This window comes from Neolamprologus brichardi, chromosome 23 (genome assembly GCF_056152115.1).
Source record: "Neolamprologus brichardi isolate AB-2024 chromosome 23, ASM5615211v1, whole genome shotgun sequence".
Classification (NCBI taxonomy): Eukaryota; Metazoa; Chordata; class Actinopteri; order Cichliformes; family Cichlidae; genus Neolamprologus; species Neolamprologus brichardi.
In genome coordinates, this window is record NC_142125.1 from 41,690,255 (window position 1) to 41,707,340 (window position 17,086).

Below are 17,086 nucleotides of genomic sequence, written 5' to 3' on the forward strand. Positions count from 1 at the left end.
ACCAAACTAGGATTCACGTAAACACTGAGATTCAAAGTATAATTAAATGATTATTGTCATACAGGCTAAATGACAGATAGTATTTTTCTATTTTGTATCGTATGTTATTCTGTTTATCTGATTCTATTGTTTCCCCTTGAAATCTCCTCCAGTTTGCGCTGATCCAGGACGTCACAGGTCTTGGATTCAGTTGTGGAGACGATGGTCTGGTAGCGAACACAGATCTTCTCCACGCCCTCCACCTGAAACACACCTGAGCTCAGTTTGAATCCGTCTCATTTCTGGAAAATAGACTTTTGACACGATTAATAAATAATAAAAGGAGGAAATACATTTATACAAAATCATTACAAATGTCCTTTCATCACTGTAGCTTTGCATCGACTTTAATTCGACCGTTTTTATATTATAAATGTCTTATTCTAATTATTATTGTGCATTGATGAATATCTGATGGAGTCACTTGTTTCTAATCTGACAATCATCCACCTTCATGCTCTGCAGAGCAGCCAGGCTCTCCAGCGTGGACGCCATGTCGGCCATCTTCTCCAGACGGCAGCAGAAAGAGTCAAACTTCCCGAAGATGTAGTTCTCACTGAAAACACGCACACACGTGTGTAAAGGTTAGCGTGACGCTGCTGACACGCTCTGACTCAGAGTCAGTTACTGATCAGCTGAAGTCAAACTGTCTGTTCTCAGGGTTTTCTCTCAGTTTGTCTCTGACGCTGTGGAAGCTTCGCTGATACACACACACACACACACACACACACACACACACACACACAGTGTTGATGTTGTACTTGCACATAAACCTCTACATTGGACTCTGATGTGTCGCGCCATACCTGCCACCTACTGGTCAGCCAGTGTAAGTGCACAAAACATTTCTTCAAACCAAGATGGAAAAATACATGTTTAAAAAAATGAAGTTCAAAAATCTTTTTTCATCCCTAAAGATGAATAAAAATACTAAAGAATAAATCCTGATTGATGTCGTCATAATTCCTGCATGAAAGGGTTAAAAACTATTCTACAAACAAACAAACATGAATATTTTGGAACATTTCAACTTTAAAGAGCAGAAAGAGAAAGAACAGAAAGTTATATTGTGTAAAAGTGGTTTTGTCCTGAAGTCTCAGAGTGGAGACTAAACTGTTGCAGGTCTGAGGAGCTTCTGTCCACAGACGTCAGATCATGTTTGATAAACTGAGTTTAAAGTGAAACCTGTAAATGCTGACGCTACAGGAGATCCAGCTGAGAGGACGCGTCTACCTGTTGAAGGTCACCGTGCGGCTCTTCCAGAGCTCCGGCTCGGCCGACGGCCCGACGTCGTCGGCCTCTTTCCTCATCTGCTCGCTCTCCGTCAGCACCTGCTTGATTTGATTGGTCCACAGGTATGACACCTCCTCCAGACGCTCCACCAGCTCACTGTTATTGGCTGAGAGCGAAACACACGAGTTCCTCTAAACACACGTGAACACGGACTCATTATTTCAAAGAAGCCATCGTCTCAGGTCAGATGCTTCCTTCAGCTTCCACAGATAAACTGGTTTGATTTAGCTGAGAGTTGATTTTTAAAGCTTTAAATGATGTTTCCTGTATTTCCAACAGTCTTATTGTTTGTGTGAGATGTGAACAGCTTGAGCTTCATACCTGCTGCTCTGTAGTCTGCAGGGCTGCTCAGCTGGCTGATGGCGTCAGGAAGCTCCACGTGCTGCAGCTGCAACTTTCTCTCCATGTTCAGTCGGGCTGAGCTCAGATTACTGACAAACTGATCCACCGAGGACAGGAAGGACCGGACGTGTGGACACGAGGCGCCGTCCTGCACAGAGCCCCACGACTGGGCACAGGGTCAAAGGTCAGCAATAACAACAAAGGTTCATGTGTTTCCTGTTTCACTTTTTACCTTATTCACAGCCAAAAGCATCAGGAGGAGCACTGCACACAAATCAGACTTTTCATGGATCATTATGTAACAGCTGCTCTACAGTCAAAGCCCACAAAGAGAAACCAGCAGCTACAGATAAGCCCAAGGTGTGGCCTCCAGTAACACTGTGAGGAACCTTGGAGTCATGTTTGACCAGGACATGTCCTTCAACGCACATATTAAACACATATGTAAGACTGCTTTCTTCCATTTGTGCAACATCTCTAAAGTTAGAAATATCCTGTCTCAGAGTGACGCTGAAAAACTAGTTCCTGCATTTATTACTTCCAGGCTGGACGACTGTAATTCATTATTATCAGGAAGTCCTAAAAACTCCCTGAAAAGCCTTCAGTTGATCCAAAATGCTGCAGCAAGAGTCCTGACAGGGACTAGAAACAGCAGATTTCTCCTACACTGGCTTCTCTTCACAGGATTGACCCCTCATGGCTGCCCCTCCCTGCCCCTTTCTTTGCTTTCAGTCTCTTCCTGTTTAAAGAGAGTTCTTCCTTCCCACCATCAACAAAGTCTTCATATATGGCGTCATGTGATCACTGGAAGCTTAAAACATCTCCCTTTTTGTGCTCAGTGAAAGCCTGAATGGATGGAGGTGTTTTACCTGCTGCGACCTGAGAGCAGGTAACATGATGTGAGTCAGCAGAGTTTCCAGACTGTTCAGGACGCCGCCACCGCCGCTGCAGTCCAACACGCCAAAGTTCACTTCCTGGAAACATTAGGTTGCACGAGAAGATCAGAATGATTGGCTGCATCCATGTCACAGTCAACCAGAGGTCTGTGCAGTTTGTTAAATTTGCAGGTGAGGAGGTGACCCAGACCAGTTACTGACCTGCTGCACGTTAGCGGTGGTTATGGCCTTCTCAGTGGTTCTCAGGAAGAACAGACATTTCCCCAGTAAAGGCTGGAAATACAGAACGTGATGGAGTTCAGATTCCTTTAACGTGACGCAGACAGAGCACTTCCTCTGCACTCTGTCACCAAAGTTCACCATGCAAAGGAAAACCTTTCATGGGCTTTAAAGACGGGGTGGTTGGAGAGCTCTGCAGGCTGCTCGTTACCAGTGATGGGAGTAACGCCGCTACTTTTTTCAGTAAAGAGTAATCTAATTACTATTCCTATCGTTACAACGCCGTTACAGTTACTAACAAGAAAATGTGGGGCGGTCCGTTACTATGTTTCAACAAACAGACGGTTGAAGCTGTGTTCAGCTTCCAGCAGCTTATATCAGCTGCAGGAAGTAGCTGTAAGTAATCTGGGCGCTGCAGCTTTAAGCAGCTGTGCTCCCGCAGACAGACCATCACTTTTTGGCACAACAGCTGGAGCTCAGGGGGCAAAACAATCGCATGAGTGCTGCTGTTTGACTGAGGAAGAATAAAGGAGTCGTGGTAAGACAATCACATGACCACTTACAGACAAAGCAACAAGGTGATATATACCAGTTTATAAACTGTGTTGATAGGCCAGTAAAACCAGAGTCATGATAAACAATATATACGCGTGTTTGTTCCTCAATAGTTTCATGTTTACTGTCTAAGGACAGCAGCGAGCACTCTCTGCTTATGAGCTGCTGTCAGACCTGCAGGTATCAGGCTGTGATCTTCTCCTTTATACTGGACACTAATTATTATTTTGCAGTGGCTCAAATAATTTGTGTGGCGTCTTATTGAAGAACAGCTGATTGTTCTGGAAATAGTTTAATGTTATTAAAAAAAAGGGTAAAAGGTAAATGGCTGCAAATAACTTTGTTGTTTGCAAAACTTGTGTGTATAATTTTCAAATTTATATTTACATTTAAAGTTATGAAAATGATTCGTTAAACATGTTCGTGGTTGTTACAGTAAAAAATATAACTTTTTTGTTTTCTGTCTGATTTTAGATCAGTTGTGTTAATACAGTTTGTCAAAATGAAAACATAACTGCAGATTCAGACACGTGAGGTTGTGCTGAAAAGAATGAGACCAAACAAGGCAAAGTAAATAATTTTTAAAGGTAAATGTAGAGGAAACATCAAAAGTTGTCACGGCTGGGGCAGCAGTCGTGTGGTGGAATGAATGAGGACCCGAGATGCAGACGGCGGTGGAGATGCGAGTGGAGATTTATTTACAGTGAAAATAACAAAGGTGAGGGAAGAAGCGAACATCAAGCTAAACTGGGAAAAACTAACAGACAAAGCAGAAAACATGAGGGCAGCAGGGAAACACAGAGATGACACGAAGAAGGCAGAGAGACGTGGAGACACACCGATGGACACGGAGACACACAGAGTCATGCAGACGACGCCAACACAGGCAGACACACACTATAAATACACACGAGGTAATGAGGGGATGACACACAGGAGGGGAGCACAGCTGAACCACAAGACGAGACACAAACCTTCAAAGTAAAACAGGAAACACACAGACTGTTTTACAACACAAGGACACGAACAGAGCACAGAGGACAGACACAGGCAGGGCTGAGAAAACACGGAAGCACTAAACATAAGAACCAAACCCTAAGAACTAAAACAAAATCAGAATAAACACCAAACACAAGATGAAACCAAAAGGAAACACAAAACGCTGCGACCCAGGACCCTGACAAAAGGAGTTCACAATGGCCAATTATACCCTGGAGCCCAGAGGGTATTTTTAAAGTAACACAATAGTTACTTTTCCTAGTAATTAATTACATCTAGAACCTTGTCATTCAGTTACTAAGTTACTTTTTTGAAGAAGTAATTAGTAACTATAATTAGTTACTGTTTGAAAGTAACTTGCCCAACACTGGATATGAGCGAGTTTCCCAGCTGATGCAAACTGGAAAGCTTCTCCTGTTTGAAGTGGATCTATTCAGCTTTTATTTCCTGATCATTTTAAGCATCAACAAAGTTTCTAAAAACAAGCAACAGTTTGTCATCATTCATAAACTCTGACGTCACAGGAGTGTTTTTATTCCTGTCCCATGTTTGAACGTTTCTGCATATCAGAGCTGCCAACACGGCACCGACTCAGGCTGGAACTGACTTTAAATCCTTCATCATTCATGATCCTGTTAAAACCACATCCAGGGGAAATGTTATTAGCATGTAGCCTTTAGCTCATGTTCTGATTGCTGCTCCTCCATGTTTGTAGTCCTTTTTTCTGTGAATAAGTGTTTGTGGAGCTTTGAGCTCCTCAGACTTCGGCCTCTCGACCTCCTGATGTTCAGCCTGCAGCTGTCAGTCATCCAGTGTTTGCTCAAAGACTTTAATCACCTCGTTAACCAAACAAAGCAGCACAGTTTGATCCATGGAAACACAAACACGCTCAGGCTCATCATCTCTGAACAGGACAATGATGAATCGTAGGCTCGGGATTGTTTGGAGCTTAAAGAGAAATCAGATACATCAGAACACAAAAACCCCGAGAGGTGGATCAATGTGACGTCACACAGCTGAGCTCTGAGTCCTCGAGTCTGATCCAGGCTCGTGCTTTAAGACACGTTTCTGTGTAACCCTCAGCTCAGGTGTGTTCAGGACATTTGCTTGGAAGAAGCCGTCTGTGGATAAATCCTGCTCTCCACCTCAGCTGTCAGGTTTATCCAGAGAACGGCCGTCCTGACTTCCAGCAGCCCCACAGTCCTCGTTTCTAATAAACTGGCATCACTGAAATGAACTGTCTGCCTCGCTGTTCAATAATCTGCTCTTTGCCAATTTCCCAGCAGAACCTTCCACTCATATCAGCATTTTTCTGTGATTCTCACATTAACTAAACATAAAAAGCTGAAGCCAACCTCAGAGTTCCCCGTAGTGAGGAAGAGTTTCCTCTGAGCCACAGCTGAGTTTGATGCGTCCACAAAGGAAGACTGACGGGAGGACAGACTCTGGGAGAAAGGCAGATATTAAAAGATATGAATACAAAGTACGGTGCAACAAACAGCAGATTATGAAGAGCGGTTAGACCTTCATGTGTCAGTGTCAGGGACCAAGCAGTAAAGCATAAAGGACACAGGTGGTTTAATTCAAAAAGGGGTTTTTATTGACCCAAAAAATATGAAAATATATTTAACAAAGCCAAACTCAAATAGGCAGACCAATAAAAGAGGTCAACTCAATAGACTAAACTGAAGATAATAATTAACAAAACCTCAAACAAACATAAGATAAACTGACCTCCTGAAATGACACACGGGGGAACTTAAATACCGGTTTAGCTAAACCAAATGACACACACGGGGGAAAACAAAATGGCTGCCATATAAGCAACTAATACAAAACAATTAAACAAACATGAAACACCCCCCAGACGATGAAGCATGTGGTGCAATCCAATTAGGCCGTCATTGGTATTTCAGGTCTACCAGCCCTTTGCCACACCTTTTGCCAGACGGAGAAGCCAACTCCCAGGTAACTCAAACAAAGAAAGATGTATTAATATAACATAAAACAGAACTTTGACCTTCCAAGGTTAATATGTGTGCACGCCATATAAACATTGGAAGGTGTGATGGAAAAATAAATACATTTAATAGAGAAACAATATTGAACAATAGACTAGACTATTTTAAAGTAGTGACTGTAAATTAAACTAAAGTGAATCAACGGGTGGTGAGGTGTGGAGCTTACCATGTGTGGCATGCCATCACACACCTCCCCTCTTCAGAGCTCTCGCTGGAACAGCGAGAGAGATAGTCAGCAGTAAGGTTCTCCTTGCCTGGTACATGGTGGACAGTGAATCGGAATGGCTGTAAGGCCAGGTACCAGCGGGTAATTCGCCCATTTGTGTCCTTCATCTGCTCAAGCCACTGGAGTGCTTTGTGATCAGTTTCCAAGGTGAAGTCTCTTCCCAGTAGATAGTAGCGGAAGGAGTCCAGGGCCCACTTGATCGCTAAGGTCTCCTTCTCTACTGTGGAATACCGAACTTCCCGTGGAAACAGTTTCCGGCTGATGTAAGCCACTGGATGGCGGCCTTCCCTGGTTTCCTGAAGGAGGACAGCTCCCAGGCCCCGATCTGAAGCATCAGTCTGTAATATGAACGGTTCATCAAAGTTGGGACTGTACAAAACCGGTTGCTTACTTAGTGACTGTTGGATGTCTTGAAATGCTGCCACTGCCTCCTCTGTCCACTGGATGTGATTGGGGGAACGTGATCCCGTCAGGTCTGTGAGCAGAGCTGCCCTGTTGGAGAACTGAGGGATGAAACGACGATAGAAACCTGCCATGCCCAAAAAGGATCTCAGCTGCTTCCTTGTTTGGGGCAGGGGGGATGATTCCATGGCCTCAATTTTGCTGACCTGTGGCCTGATAACCCCCTTGCCGATGACATGGCCCAGGTATTCTGTCTCAGCAGCGGCGAAAACACACTTTGACGTATTCACCGTCAACCCAGCTGAGTGCAAGTGGTCCAGAACAGTTCGCAGGTGTTCCACATGCTCCTCCCAGGTGTTGCTGTGGATAACAATATCATCCAAGTAAGCAGCAGCAAAGTCAGAGCAGTCATGTAATACCTGATCCATTAGCCGTTGGAAAGTTGCTGGAGCTCCATGTAATCCAAATGGCAAGACTGTAAATTGGAAAAGCCCCCATGGTGTTCTGAATGCTGTGAACTCTCTGGACCGTTGAGTGAGTGGGACCTGCCAGTAACCCTTACACAGATCTATTGTGGTCAGGTACCTTGCTTTTCCCAGACGTTCAAGTAGATCATCAATTCTTGGTGTTGGGTAGGAGTCAAACATAGATACGGAGTTCAGGTACCTGAAATCAATGCAGAACCTCATACTCTCATCCCTTTTGGGTACCAAGACCACAGGGTTGCACCACTCGCTTTTAGATCGTTCAATGATGCCTAAGGATAGCATCAAATCAATTTCCTTCTTCAATGAAGGCAGCAGACGTTCTGGGATCCTGTAACTCAATCGTCTCACAGAGGCACCTTCTCGTACCACAATATCATGTTCGACAATGTCAGTTCTCCCTGGATTCTCTTGAAAGACTGCTGATTTACACATTTCTCTCACCTGCTGCTGCTTGTCCTCTGGAAGATGGCTGAGATCATAATCCAGAGAGCCAGCAGGTGGTAGATATTGCTCATCTGCTTCATCTTCTTCAGGCACTCGCCGTATGAGCATTGCATCCGCCTTGTGTTCAATACGCACCACCCACTCCTTCAGAAGGTTTATATGCAAGACCTTGCTGGGGCGCAACTGCCCTGGGGTGGACACCTCATATGTGGTGGGTCCCAGCTTCCTCATAACTTCAAATGGCCCCTGCCACTTTGCCAGCAATTTGTTGTTGTCACTGGGGAGGAGCACGAGCACCTTTTGTCCTGGCTCAAACGAACGCTGACGAGCAGATTTATCATACCAAGACTTCTGCTGCTGCTGGGCCTCCACCATATGTGATTGAGCAAGTTCACTCATTTTCTCTAACCGTTCTCTCATCTGAATGACATAAGACAAAATGTTATTGGGTCCCTCCTCCGCCTTGTCTCCCTCCCAGATCTCCTTTAACAGAGTTAGAGGGCCACGAACCTCATAACCATACAACAGCTCAAAAGGGGAAAAACCTGTGGAGGCTTGGGGGACTTCTCTATAAGCAAAGAGTAGATATGGCAGCCATTGATCCCAATCATTACCACTGTTGTTGACAAACTTTCTGAGCATCTGTTTCAATGTCTGGTTAAAGCGTTCTGTCAGCCCATCAGTTTGAGGGTGGTATGGTGAAGTTCTCAGACTCCGGATACCCAACAACTGATAAACTTGCTTTAACAAAGTAGACATGAAGTTAGTGCCTTGATCAGTTAATATTTCTCGTGGAAACCCAACTCTTGCAAAGAACTGCACTAAACAAAATGCAATGGGCTTGGCCTTTATAGATTTTAAAGGGAACACCTCAGGATATTTTGTGGCATAATCTGTTACAACAAGCATGTAACGATTTCCTGCTTTGCTCCTCTCAACAGGCCCTACAATATCCATTCCCAGACGCTCAAAAGGAGTGCCGATGACAGGGAGAGGTTGGAGTGGAGCTCTATGGGGGATTTTGGCAGATGTTATCTGACACTGTGGACAACTTTTACAAAACTGAGCCACATCTTTGCTAAGACCAGGCCAGTAGAAATGATGCTTGATGCGAGCTGTGGTCTTGTGTTTACCAAGGTGGCCAGCCCACGGAATAGAATGCCCCAAGGTGAGAATGGCGTTTCTCACCTTCTGGGGAACCACCAGCTGCAGCACCGACCCCTGCTGACGATAGAGAATGTCATTTTGCAAGATGTACTCGATGTACTCACTGTTGAGAACCTGTTCCACTCCAGGTTCCTTTTCTTTGGCCTTCTGGAAAAGAGATATTAAAGATTTATCAGATTTTTGGAGTTCAGCAATTTCAGTTGGAATAGTAAACCCTAGGGGTGACGATGTTGGCTCAGCGTCTGTTAGTGTCTGCACAGGTGAAAACTGGAATTTCTCCTGCCTTCTTTGTCTGCGGGTCTTCCGTGGCTTCACCACAGTTGGTTCAAACTCCTCATCAAAGAAAGGCAGGGCACTCAGGGTCTCAGAGTAGGTACTGACTTGCTTAGCCTGAGCTCTGGTAACGGCTACATTGCACTCAGTCTGCTCAGACTCCAACAAATCAAAAAGCACAGGAAGGTCACGCCCTAACACGGCAGAGTAAGGCAAACTGCTCACAACACCCACATTCAGCAGATACATCTGGTCCTGAACTTTAATGTAGATGTCAGCTGTCGAATATCTTTTCTCATCTCCATGGACACAACAGATTGAAATTGTATCACTGGTGCGAACAGTATTAGGTGGGGCAAAATCTGAGTGAATAAGGGACCGAGAACTGCCAGAGTCAAGAAGGGCATTGAGTAGAACCCCATTCACTTCAATCTGACTCATTTTGATGGATTTGTCACTCTCCTGCTCAGGATCAACATTAGAACGGGGGGCAAAGCACATTTGTACCATTTTAGCAGAATTTCTTGGGCACATAGGTTTCGTATGGCCCTCTAATCCACAAAGATAACAAATGAGCTTCTTACCGGAGGCCTTTGGTGGTCTAGTGGTAGACTGAGGGGTCTTACTGGTGCTTGTATTTGCTGAATCCAGATGGTTTTGCTGAGGTATCTTCCAGGTGTCCCTCGATGCCTTCCATGCATTATGGCTCCATGCTTGCCCCTTCTTTCTGGCAGCAACAAAAACATCAGCTAACCGAGCCGCTTCCATTGCTGAGCCAGGGTTATGTTCTCTGATCCAAACCTGAAGCTCAGGAGATAACATTCTGAGAAACTGCTCCAAGATTATAGTTTCACCAATGTCATGAATAGTTTTACCCTTTGGCTGGATCCATTTCCCATAAAGCTCCTTCAGTCTCGCATATAGCTCACGAGGGCTTTCATCTGATTGAACGTCCAGGGATCTGAATCTTTGCCTATATGTTTCAGGGTTAATGTCATATTTTGACAGAATAGCTGATTTCACTTTATCATAGTCTAATGAATCATCAATGTCCATGTGAACAAAGGCACCTCTAGCTTTACCAGTAAGCAAGGGTATCAAACGAAAAACCCAATCTGATTTCTGCCATCGATAAGCTGTAGCCATACGTTCAAATGTGATCAGGAAATGTTCTATATCATCAGCTTCAGTTAATCTTTCCAATCTGCCCTCTATTTGTAGGGGAAACTGAAATGCTGGTGAAATGGCTGGATTGGAATTAGTCATAACTGGTTCAGCCTGGGCCTGCTGAGCAGAGGAAGAAGGATGAATATCAGACTCTAATGGTTCAGAGTGAGCCTCTGCAGAATCTGATGGTGATGTTCTGACTTGGATTTCTGACTGCAGAAGTCTAAACTGATGTTGAAGGGCTTTAAATCGCTGTTCTTGTCGTGCATTTAACTCACTCTGTTTTGCATCCCGGACGTCCTGTTGTCCCATGTGAGCATGTAGCATATTGACTAGATCAGACAAAGTAGGCTCCTTTTCCACCCTCTCCACAACTTCAGTGACTTCTGAGGCTCCATTTTCCTCCTCTTCGCAGGTTTGCTGAGCAGATCCCTTTTTCTTTTCATTCTTGCCACCACGATGCATTTTTCTTCCTCATGGGGAAAAACAGAAGAAAAAAAAAAAGAAAAAGGACCTGTGTCCAATACTGGATGATCCCACTGCTGCCACCAATTGTCAGGGACCAAGCAGTAAAGCATAAAGGACACAGGTGGTTTAATTCAAAAAGGGGTTTTTATTGACCCAAAAAATATGAAAATATATTTAACAAAGCCAAACTCAAATAGGCAGACCAATAAAAGAGGTCAACTCAATAGACTAAACTGAAGATAATAATTAACAAAACCTCAAACAAACATAAGATAAACTGACCTCCTGAAATGACACACGGGGGAACTTAAATACCGGTTTAGCTAAACCAAATGACACACACGGGGGAAAACAAAATGGCTGCCATATAAGCAACTAATACAAAACAATTAAACAAACATGAAACACCCCCCAGACGATGAAGCATGTGGTGCAATCCAATTAGGCCGTCATTGGTATTTCAGGTCTACCAGCCCTTTGCCACACCTTTTGCCAGACGGAGAAGCCAACTCCCAGGTAACTCAAACAAAGAAAGATGTATTAATATAACATAAAACAGAACTTTGACCTTCCAAGGTTAATATGTGTGCACGCCATATAAACATTGGAAGGTGTGATGGAAAAATAAATACATTTAATAGAGAAACAATATTGAACAATAGACTAGACTATTTTAAAGTAGTGACTGTAAATTAAACTAAAGTGAATCAACGGGTGGTGAGGTGTGGAGCTTACCATGTGTGGCATGCCATCACAGTCAGTCATTGAAATGTGATCAAAGTTACCTGTTTGACATCCTGATAGAAGAAAATCAGCTTCTTGGATCCGTTTGCAGCAAAGAATTCATGGATCAGACTGAACTGGAAGAATCAGACATTAATGACTCAAAGGTTCAACTCTGAGGAAGGATCACGTCTCTGAACTTACTCTGTCATCAGAGACCATGGCGTCTTCCACCGCCGCCTCCTCCAGGCTGCCGGCGTCTGCCAGCCTGCTCATCAGGTATTTATGTCGGGCATCCAGAGCTGCCCGCCGTTCCTCCTTCACGGCTCTCGCCTGTTTGGCTACTTCTCTCCTCGCCTCATTGGACAGCAGCATCGTCCTTTTACCAGACACCTGGAGAAACATCAGCTCAGTCTACAGACGCAGAGACCAGTGAGAGCTTGGCCCAAACATCTGCAGGTTTCTGAGGACCACGTTTGACCCTGACTGGAGGCATCGATTCTGAGTGTGACTGCCTAAACTGAGCTACTGTCCCCCCTCCACTGAGACGTTCTCCTGTGATGTGTCATGGGGGGAAGTGTTCCTCACGGTTGGACTCGTGAGAAGTTCAGTCAGTTTATTCAAACTTTAAAAAGACGCATTTTCAGTCTCTGGATTTCAGCAGAAACAAATGTGAACACAGCACTTTTTGATTGAGTATAAAAGGATGAAAGAGTCAGTGATTAGTAACATTGTTGCTGACTGATGCTGTTGTAGAGCTGTCTTTGGATCCTCACGTTCCTGGAAGCCTTCCCTGGATTGCTCATATATCATTAACTTGTTTGTGTTCAGTAGAATCAGGTGTTGTGGATGCAGGTCGTAGCTGTGTGAGGCCTGTACAGTCAGCGCTGTGTGAGCGCTGTGTAACGTTAGCTTAGACTTCTTTCTGTTGTTATCATCCTTCAGGTTAATGTTGTTTTCATTATGCATCACAGGAAGTGTGGGTGGCTGTTAGCCTCACAGCTCATGGAGAGTTGCTGCTGCTCTGCCTCCTTTTTGATGTTTCTGCTCTTTGTGGCTTTGTGTTACTTTGTGTCGTGTCTGAAACAAAGTGAGTCCATGTTACTAACTGTAGTCGGCTCTCTGTCTCATGCACAGCTGACTGTTGTCTGAATGAAAGTATTTTTATACTTTGTGTAATCTGTTGGGTCTTTGAGCCCTTTTTAAACAGCATATGAGCCATATGTATGTGTGTATATGAAAGGTTGTTTGTAATACAGAAAATTGTTGCTTATTCTAGAGCTGTTGCTGTGCCTGATTGGTCGACTCGCTCTAAACTGAAGGTCGACTTGATTATTTTGGTTTTTTACATTTTGTCAATAAACCAACTTCTTTATGATTTGAACGGCGTCTCTGACGTGTCACAGGCCTGTCAGCTTTCTTGGTGATTGGTATAGTTTTGAGCTTCATGCTCTGGCTGTTGTTGGGTTTTCCTCTTTCATATTAAAGCTTTTGTCCTACATTTGGCTCTAAAGTCTAATTCTAATCCCAGCACTGTGTCTGGGTGTGTGATGGTTGTTTTCCCTGCTCTTTCTCATGAAACAGTCACAACATTCTCAGTCCAACTTTCACTCTTTGCTGCGTTTGCTGCAGCTGCAGTGAACATGGTGCCGTTTGCCTTTAAGAAAGTTGTGCACAAAGGCTTTTTCTCTAGCAGACAGCTGTGTGGCTAAAAGTCAGATCACCTCCTCCCATCATTTTTTACCACCTCAGTCACACTGGACTGAAACAAGAGTGAAACTAGGAAGAATCAGAGTTTGTCCAGTGACTGCACTGATTTTCTTCATATTCACAAACTGATTCTAAGTAGTTGCATCAGCCAGCTAATCACCCGGACACTGAGCGTCCAACACGCTCCCTGAAGGGAAACGATTACATCCTCCAAACAATCACAATCTGTCTCTGAATGACTGGAATTATTCTCTGATTTGTGAATAACTGGAATTTATCAATGCAGACACGTTGCCAACATGATGAAGTCAGTCTGAGTCGCATCTCTTTGGCTAACTTAACTCAAGTGGTTGCCGACTATTCTGGTTATATTCCCATATAACAGCAGGGTTGCTGAGCACCTCTGTCACTCTGCACTTATGTTCCCAGTTCTCTTTTGTGGAGGAATTTTCCAGGAATTCCTGGGACCAGCTTTCCATGAGAGACCCGATCAGGAGCGACTGTCCTGGACACTCCCAGCATCACAGGGACTCACAAACCCGTCTACCACAGTGAGAAGACTGATCGTCACAGGCCCACATGGAGCTTTAGATCACACGTGTGCACTTCCTGTGGTCACTGCTGTAACTCTAGACTCACCGAGGGGCCAGTGGTTGGTGAGGCAGCAGCAGCTGAAGTCATGTGACTAATGGCTCTCAGGCTCTGTCCTCCTATTGGCCGGTGTCCTTCACCTGTCACACCTGGTCAAGAAAGAGTGAGAATGTTCAGAGCTTTAATGGAAAAGAATATTATTACATATAAAAGGCCTCTAACAAGTATTGTAGTGTTCATCAGGATGAAGTCCATCATGAACACTTCAGAGTGGTTCAGACAGTCGGTGGTTTCATCCACAGAGCCTCCAGTCTGCATATCAAAGTATCCTGAGGAATGACAGTGAACCCCGAGTTCCCCTCATTACATTCATGTGTGTGACTGTGAGGAAAAGCTGATTGTATGAACGTGTGTGAGCGAGTGAATGAGGCTTGTATCAGAGTGGAGATAATGTCAGCGGCACAAGCTGGACGCTGCAGGTGTCACATGTGAATCTGTGCATCAGTGTCTGCACCTTTGTGGAGGTGAAGCTCAGGAGGTTTGGATTTGTTCAAAGCTCTGTCTGCTCCATCTTTCTTTCCCTCAGGCCTCTCCAGATCAGGAAGGAGGTCCTGTTCTCCTTCTCCCTCCTGGATTTCTGGATCCAGGGAAGGATCAAAGTCTCTCAGCCCAGCATCAGAGCTTCTGGCTGGGGGAGGACTGGAAGTTTCAGCTGGAGGCTGAGAGCCTGGATCTGCCATCTGAGTCACAATTCAACTATTCTCAGTAATCTCAAAAACCAACAGAAAGCTGCCATTTTCATGAGCAGTGGCTTATCCAGCAGTTTGATTCATGTCAGCAGCATTTAGTTTGTAACTGCTGACTCACCTCTGGCTGTATCCTGCTCTCAGGGTCACAGTGGACACTGTACCTTTGACCGAAGGTGCAAAGACAGTCAGCAGGGGTCTGGATGCATTCAGCACCACGTCCTTGTTGGGCAGACACCTTCAGTGACAGGACAGTTTATTATGCTGCTAACGTTAATAAGTCTGTTCACCTGTAGAGCTCATTTAAACACATCAGCTGTAGAACATCATGTGTCATGGCGTGTCCAAATTCACAGGCTGCATCCTCCTGAGGACCCGGCCTTCAAGGTCTACGTGGGCCGGGTCCTCCAAAGGTCGGGTAGGCGGGAAGTGAGCGGCTGTGACGGTCTGGCCTTCAGAGCCGCGTCACCGCTGTCTCGGTGGAGTTTAATAAACTCAGCCGTCTGCTCCTTGCTATCTAAAATATAACAGGACACTGGAGTAAACTCTCGACCGTCTCACACTTCTGTTTAATCACTTTTCTGTTTGACGTTTATTCAGCTGTGTGAAAACTGTAACTTCAGCCAAACCAAACAAACAACACTGAAAAAAGCCAAACGATAACATGTTTACGTTATCTAAGTGACTTATATATCATGTTTAAACCTGAATAGCCAAAGGCCGTGGGGGTCCAAAAACGATGTGCCGGGAGTCCGCTGTTCTCGCCGGCTCTAATGACCCTCGACCTCCCGGTTAGCTATCAAGACGGTGGGTAACAGACGTCTCCAAAAACGTCAGAGCACTTTTGCAAATATGTGATATCTTGACAAACCGAGCAGATATTTGAAGTTTACACTCCTACATTCTCAAACAGGAGCCCCAGCAGAGATGGATGGCTGGCGCGGCTCTCCGGAGCCCCCAGTCAGAGCAGATGCAGGGCCAGCAGGTGTGGAGACCCCTGGCTGAGGCAGCTGAAGCTGTGGGTGGCAGTCAGCCAGCTCAGGATGCCTTTTGGGCTGCAGCAGCATAAAATCCTCAGCAGGCTGGGTAAGCTTGCGTGAGCTCTCTGTGGAGGCTGTTGCAGCTGAGATGGCTCACCCGAGCGGTGCAAACTTAGTTACCTTCAAGGCTCCAGAGTCAGCTGAGGTCAGCAGCTCAGCCTCTGGGGAGGCCCTGGGGAGGTTACAATCCCTGGAACAGCCAGGTCTCTACAACCAGAAACAGTCTTTGCATGTGCAGCTTCAGAACCAGACTTGAAGTTCCAGTTAGTGTCCGATGTCCCAGAAACACTCAGGTGCTCACTGAGCAATCTCTTGAGGCCAACACTCAGAAAATCAAACAGTCTTTGGCTGAGCCTTTGTGGGAACATTTATCGTCTGTGCTGGAAAGGTGGAAACATCTGGGAGATGCAGCCTTAACACACTGGGTTTCACAAGTGCTTGGAGGCAGCTCACTAAACTCAGGGATGCAGACAAAATCAGCACTTGCAGGAACACAATGTGCCCTCTCACAATGAGCTTGGAAGCAGAAACTGAGTTTTCCTCACTGACTGTTTTAGACAGTATTGTGGGAGCAACACAAAAAGCAGCTTCAGCTGGAAACACACAGTTTAGTGTCTTTGCTGCTCGCTTTAAGTCACAATAAACAGAAAACTCATTGTGTCTCATGTCAGAATCAAATCACTCATATACAGGAAAGGAAGAGGCGGAGCTTATTTCCTGCAGGGAGAGGTTAGCAGTCTGTGTCTTTCTCATTTCTGACTCCTAAAGAGCTGAAAAACACAGGCTGTTATTGGCTGGCTGACACTGGGATTAATGTCCTTGAAGCCAGCAGTCTTTAATGTCCAGGTTCAGAACGGGCAGGTGAAAAACAGTCCTTTATGTTCTCTGATGTTCAATAAACTGTCCTGATTACTGAGGGAGCAGAGAAAGTGTCTCCATCACTCACCACAGCTGGATGCTCTGAAATCCTGGAATCCAGCTGTGGAGAGGAGCGCCGGCGGCGTGGACGCAGTTTAGTAATCAGGGAACGGGAGACAGGAGGGAAACACAGCTGGGACCAATTACACACACGAGACAGGAAACAGTAACACAGGACTGTCAAAGTAAAACAGGAAATATAACACAGAGTCCAAAGTAAGGAGACGTGGGACACAGTGAAGACACAGAAACAGAAACCAGAACTATAATCACAAAACAAACTCAGAAACATAAAGAGTGAATCAGCTGATTCAGTGTTTGTGACAAAAACATTGGATCCTGGTTAATAAGTTTGATTT

The 17,086-nt window shown here is 45.0% G+C and overlaps 1 protein-coding gene across 1 annotated transcript; it reads right to left on the minus strand.

Annotated features, from left to right (window-relative positions):
- Nucleotides 1-459: 459 nt before the first annotated feature.
- On the minus strand, nt 460-14,763 carry LOC148096493 (dynein axonemal heavy chain 5-like). Its single transcript, XM_087835645.1, has 10 exons — nt 14,538-14,763; nt 14,072-14,172; nt 11,927-12,115; nt 11,785-11,859; nt 5,699-5,788; nt 2,772-2,843; nt 2,544-2,648; nt 1,654-1,840; nt 1,273-1,438; nt 460-595 (listed from the first exon to the last, which is right to left on the minus strand). Exons 1-10 carry the CDS (start codon nt 14,761-14,763, stop codon nt 460-462), a joined length of 1,347 nt encoding a protein of 448 aa, XP_087691771.1.
- Nucleotides 14,764-17,086: the final 2,323 nt, after the last annotated feature.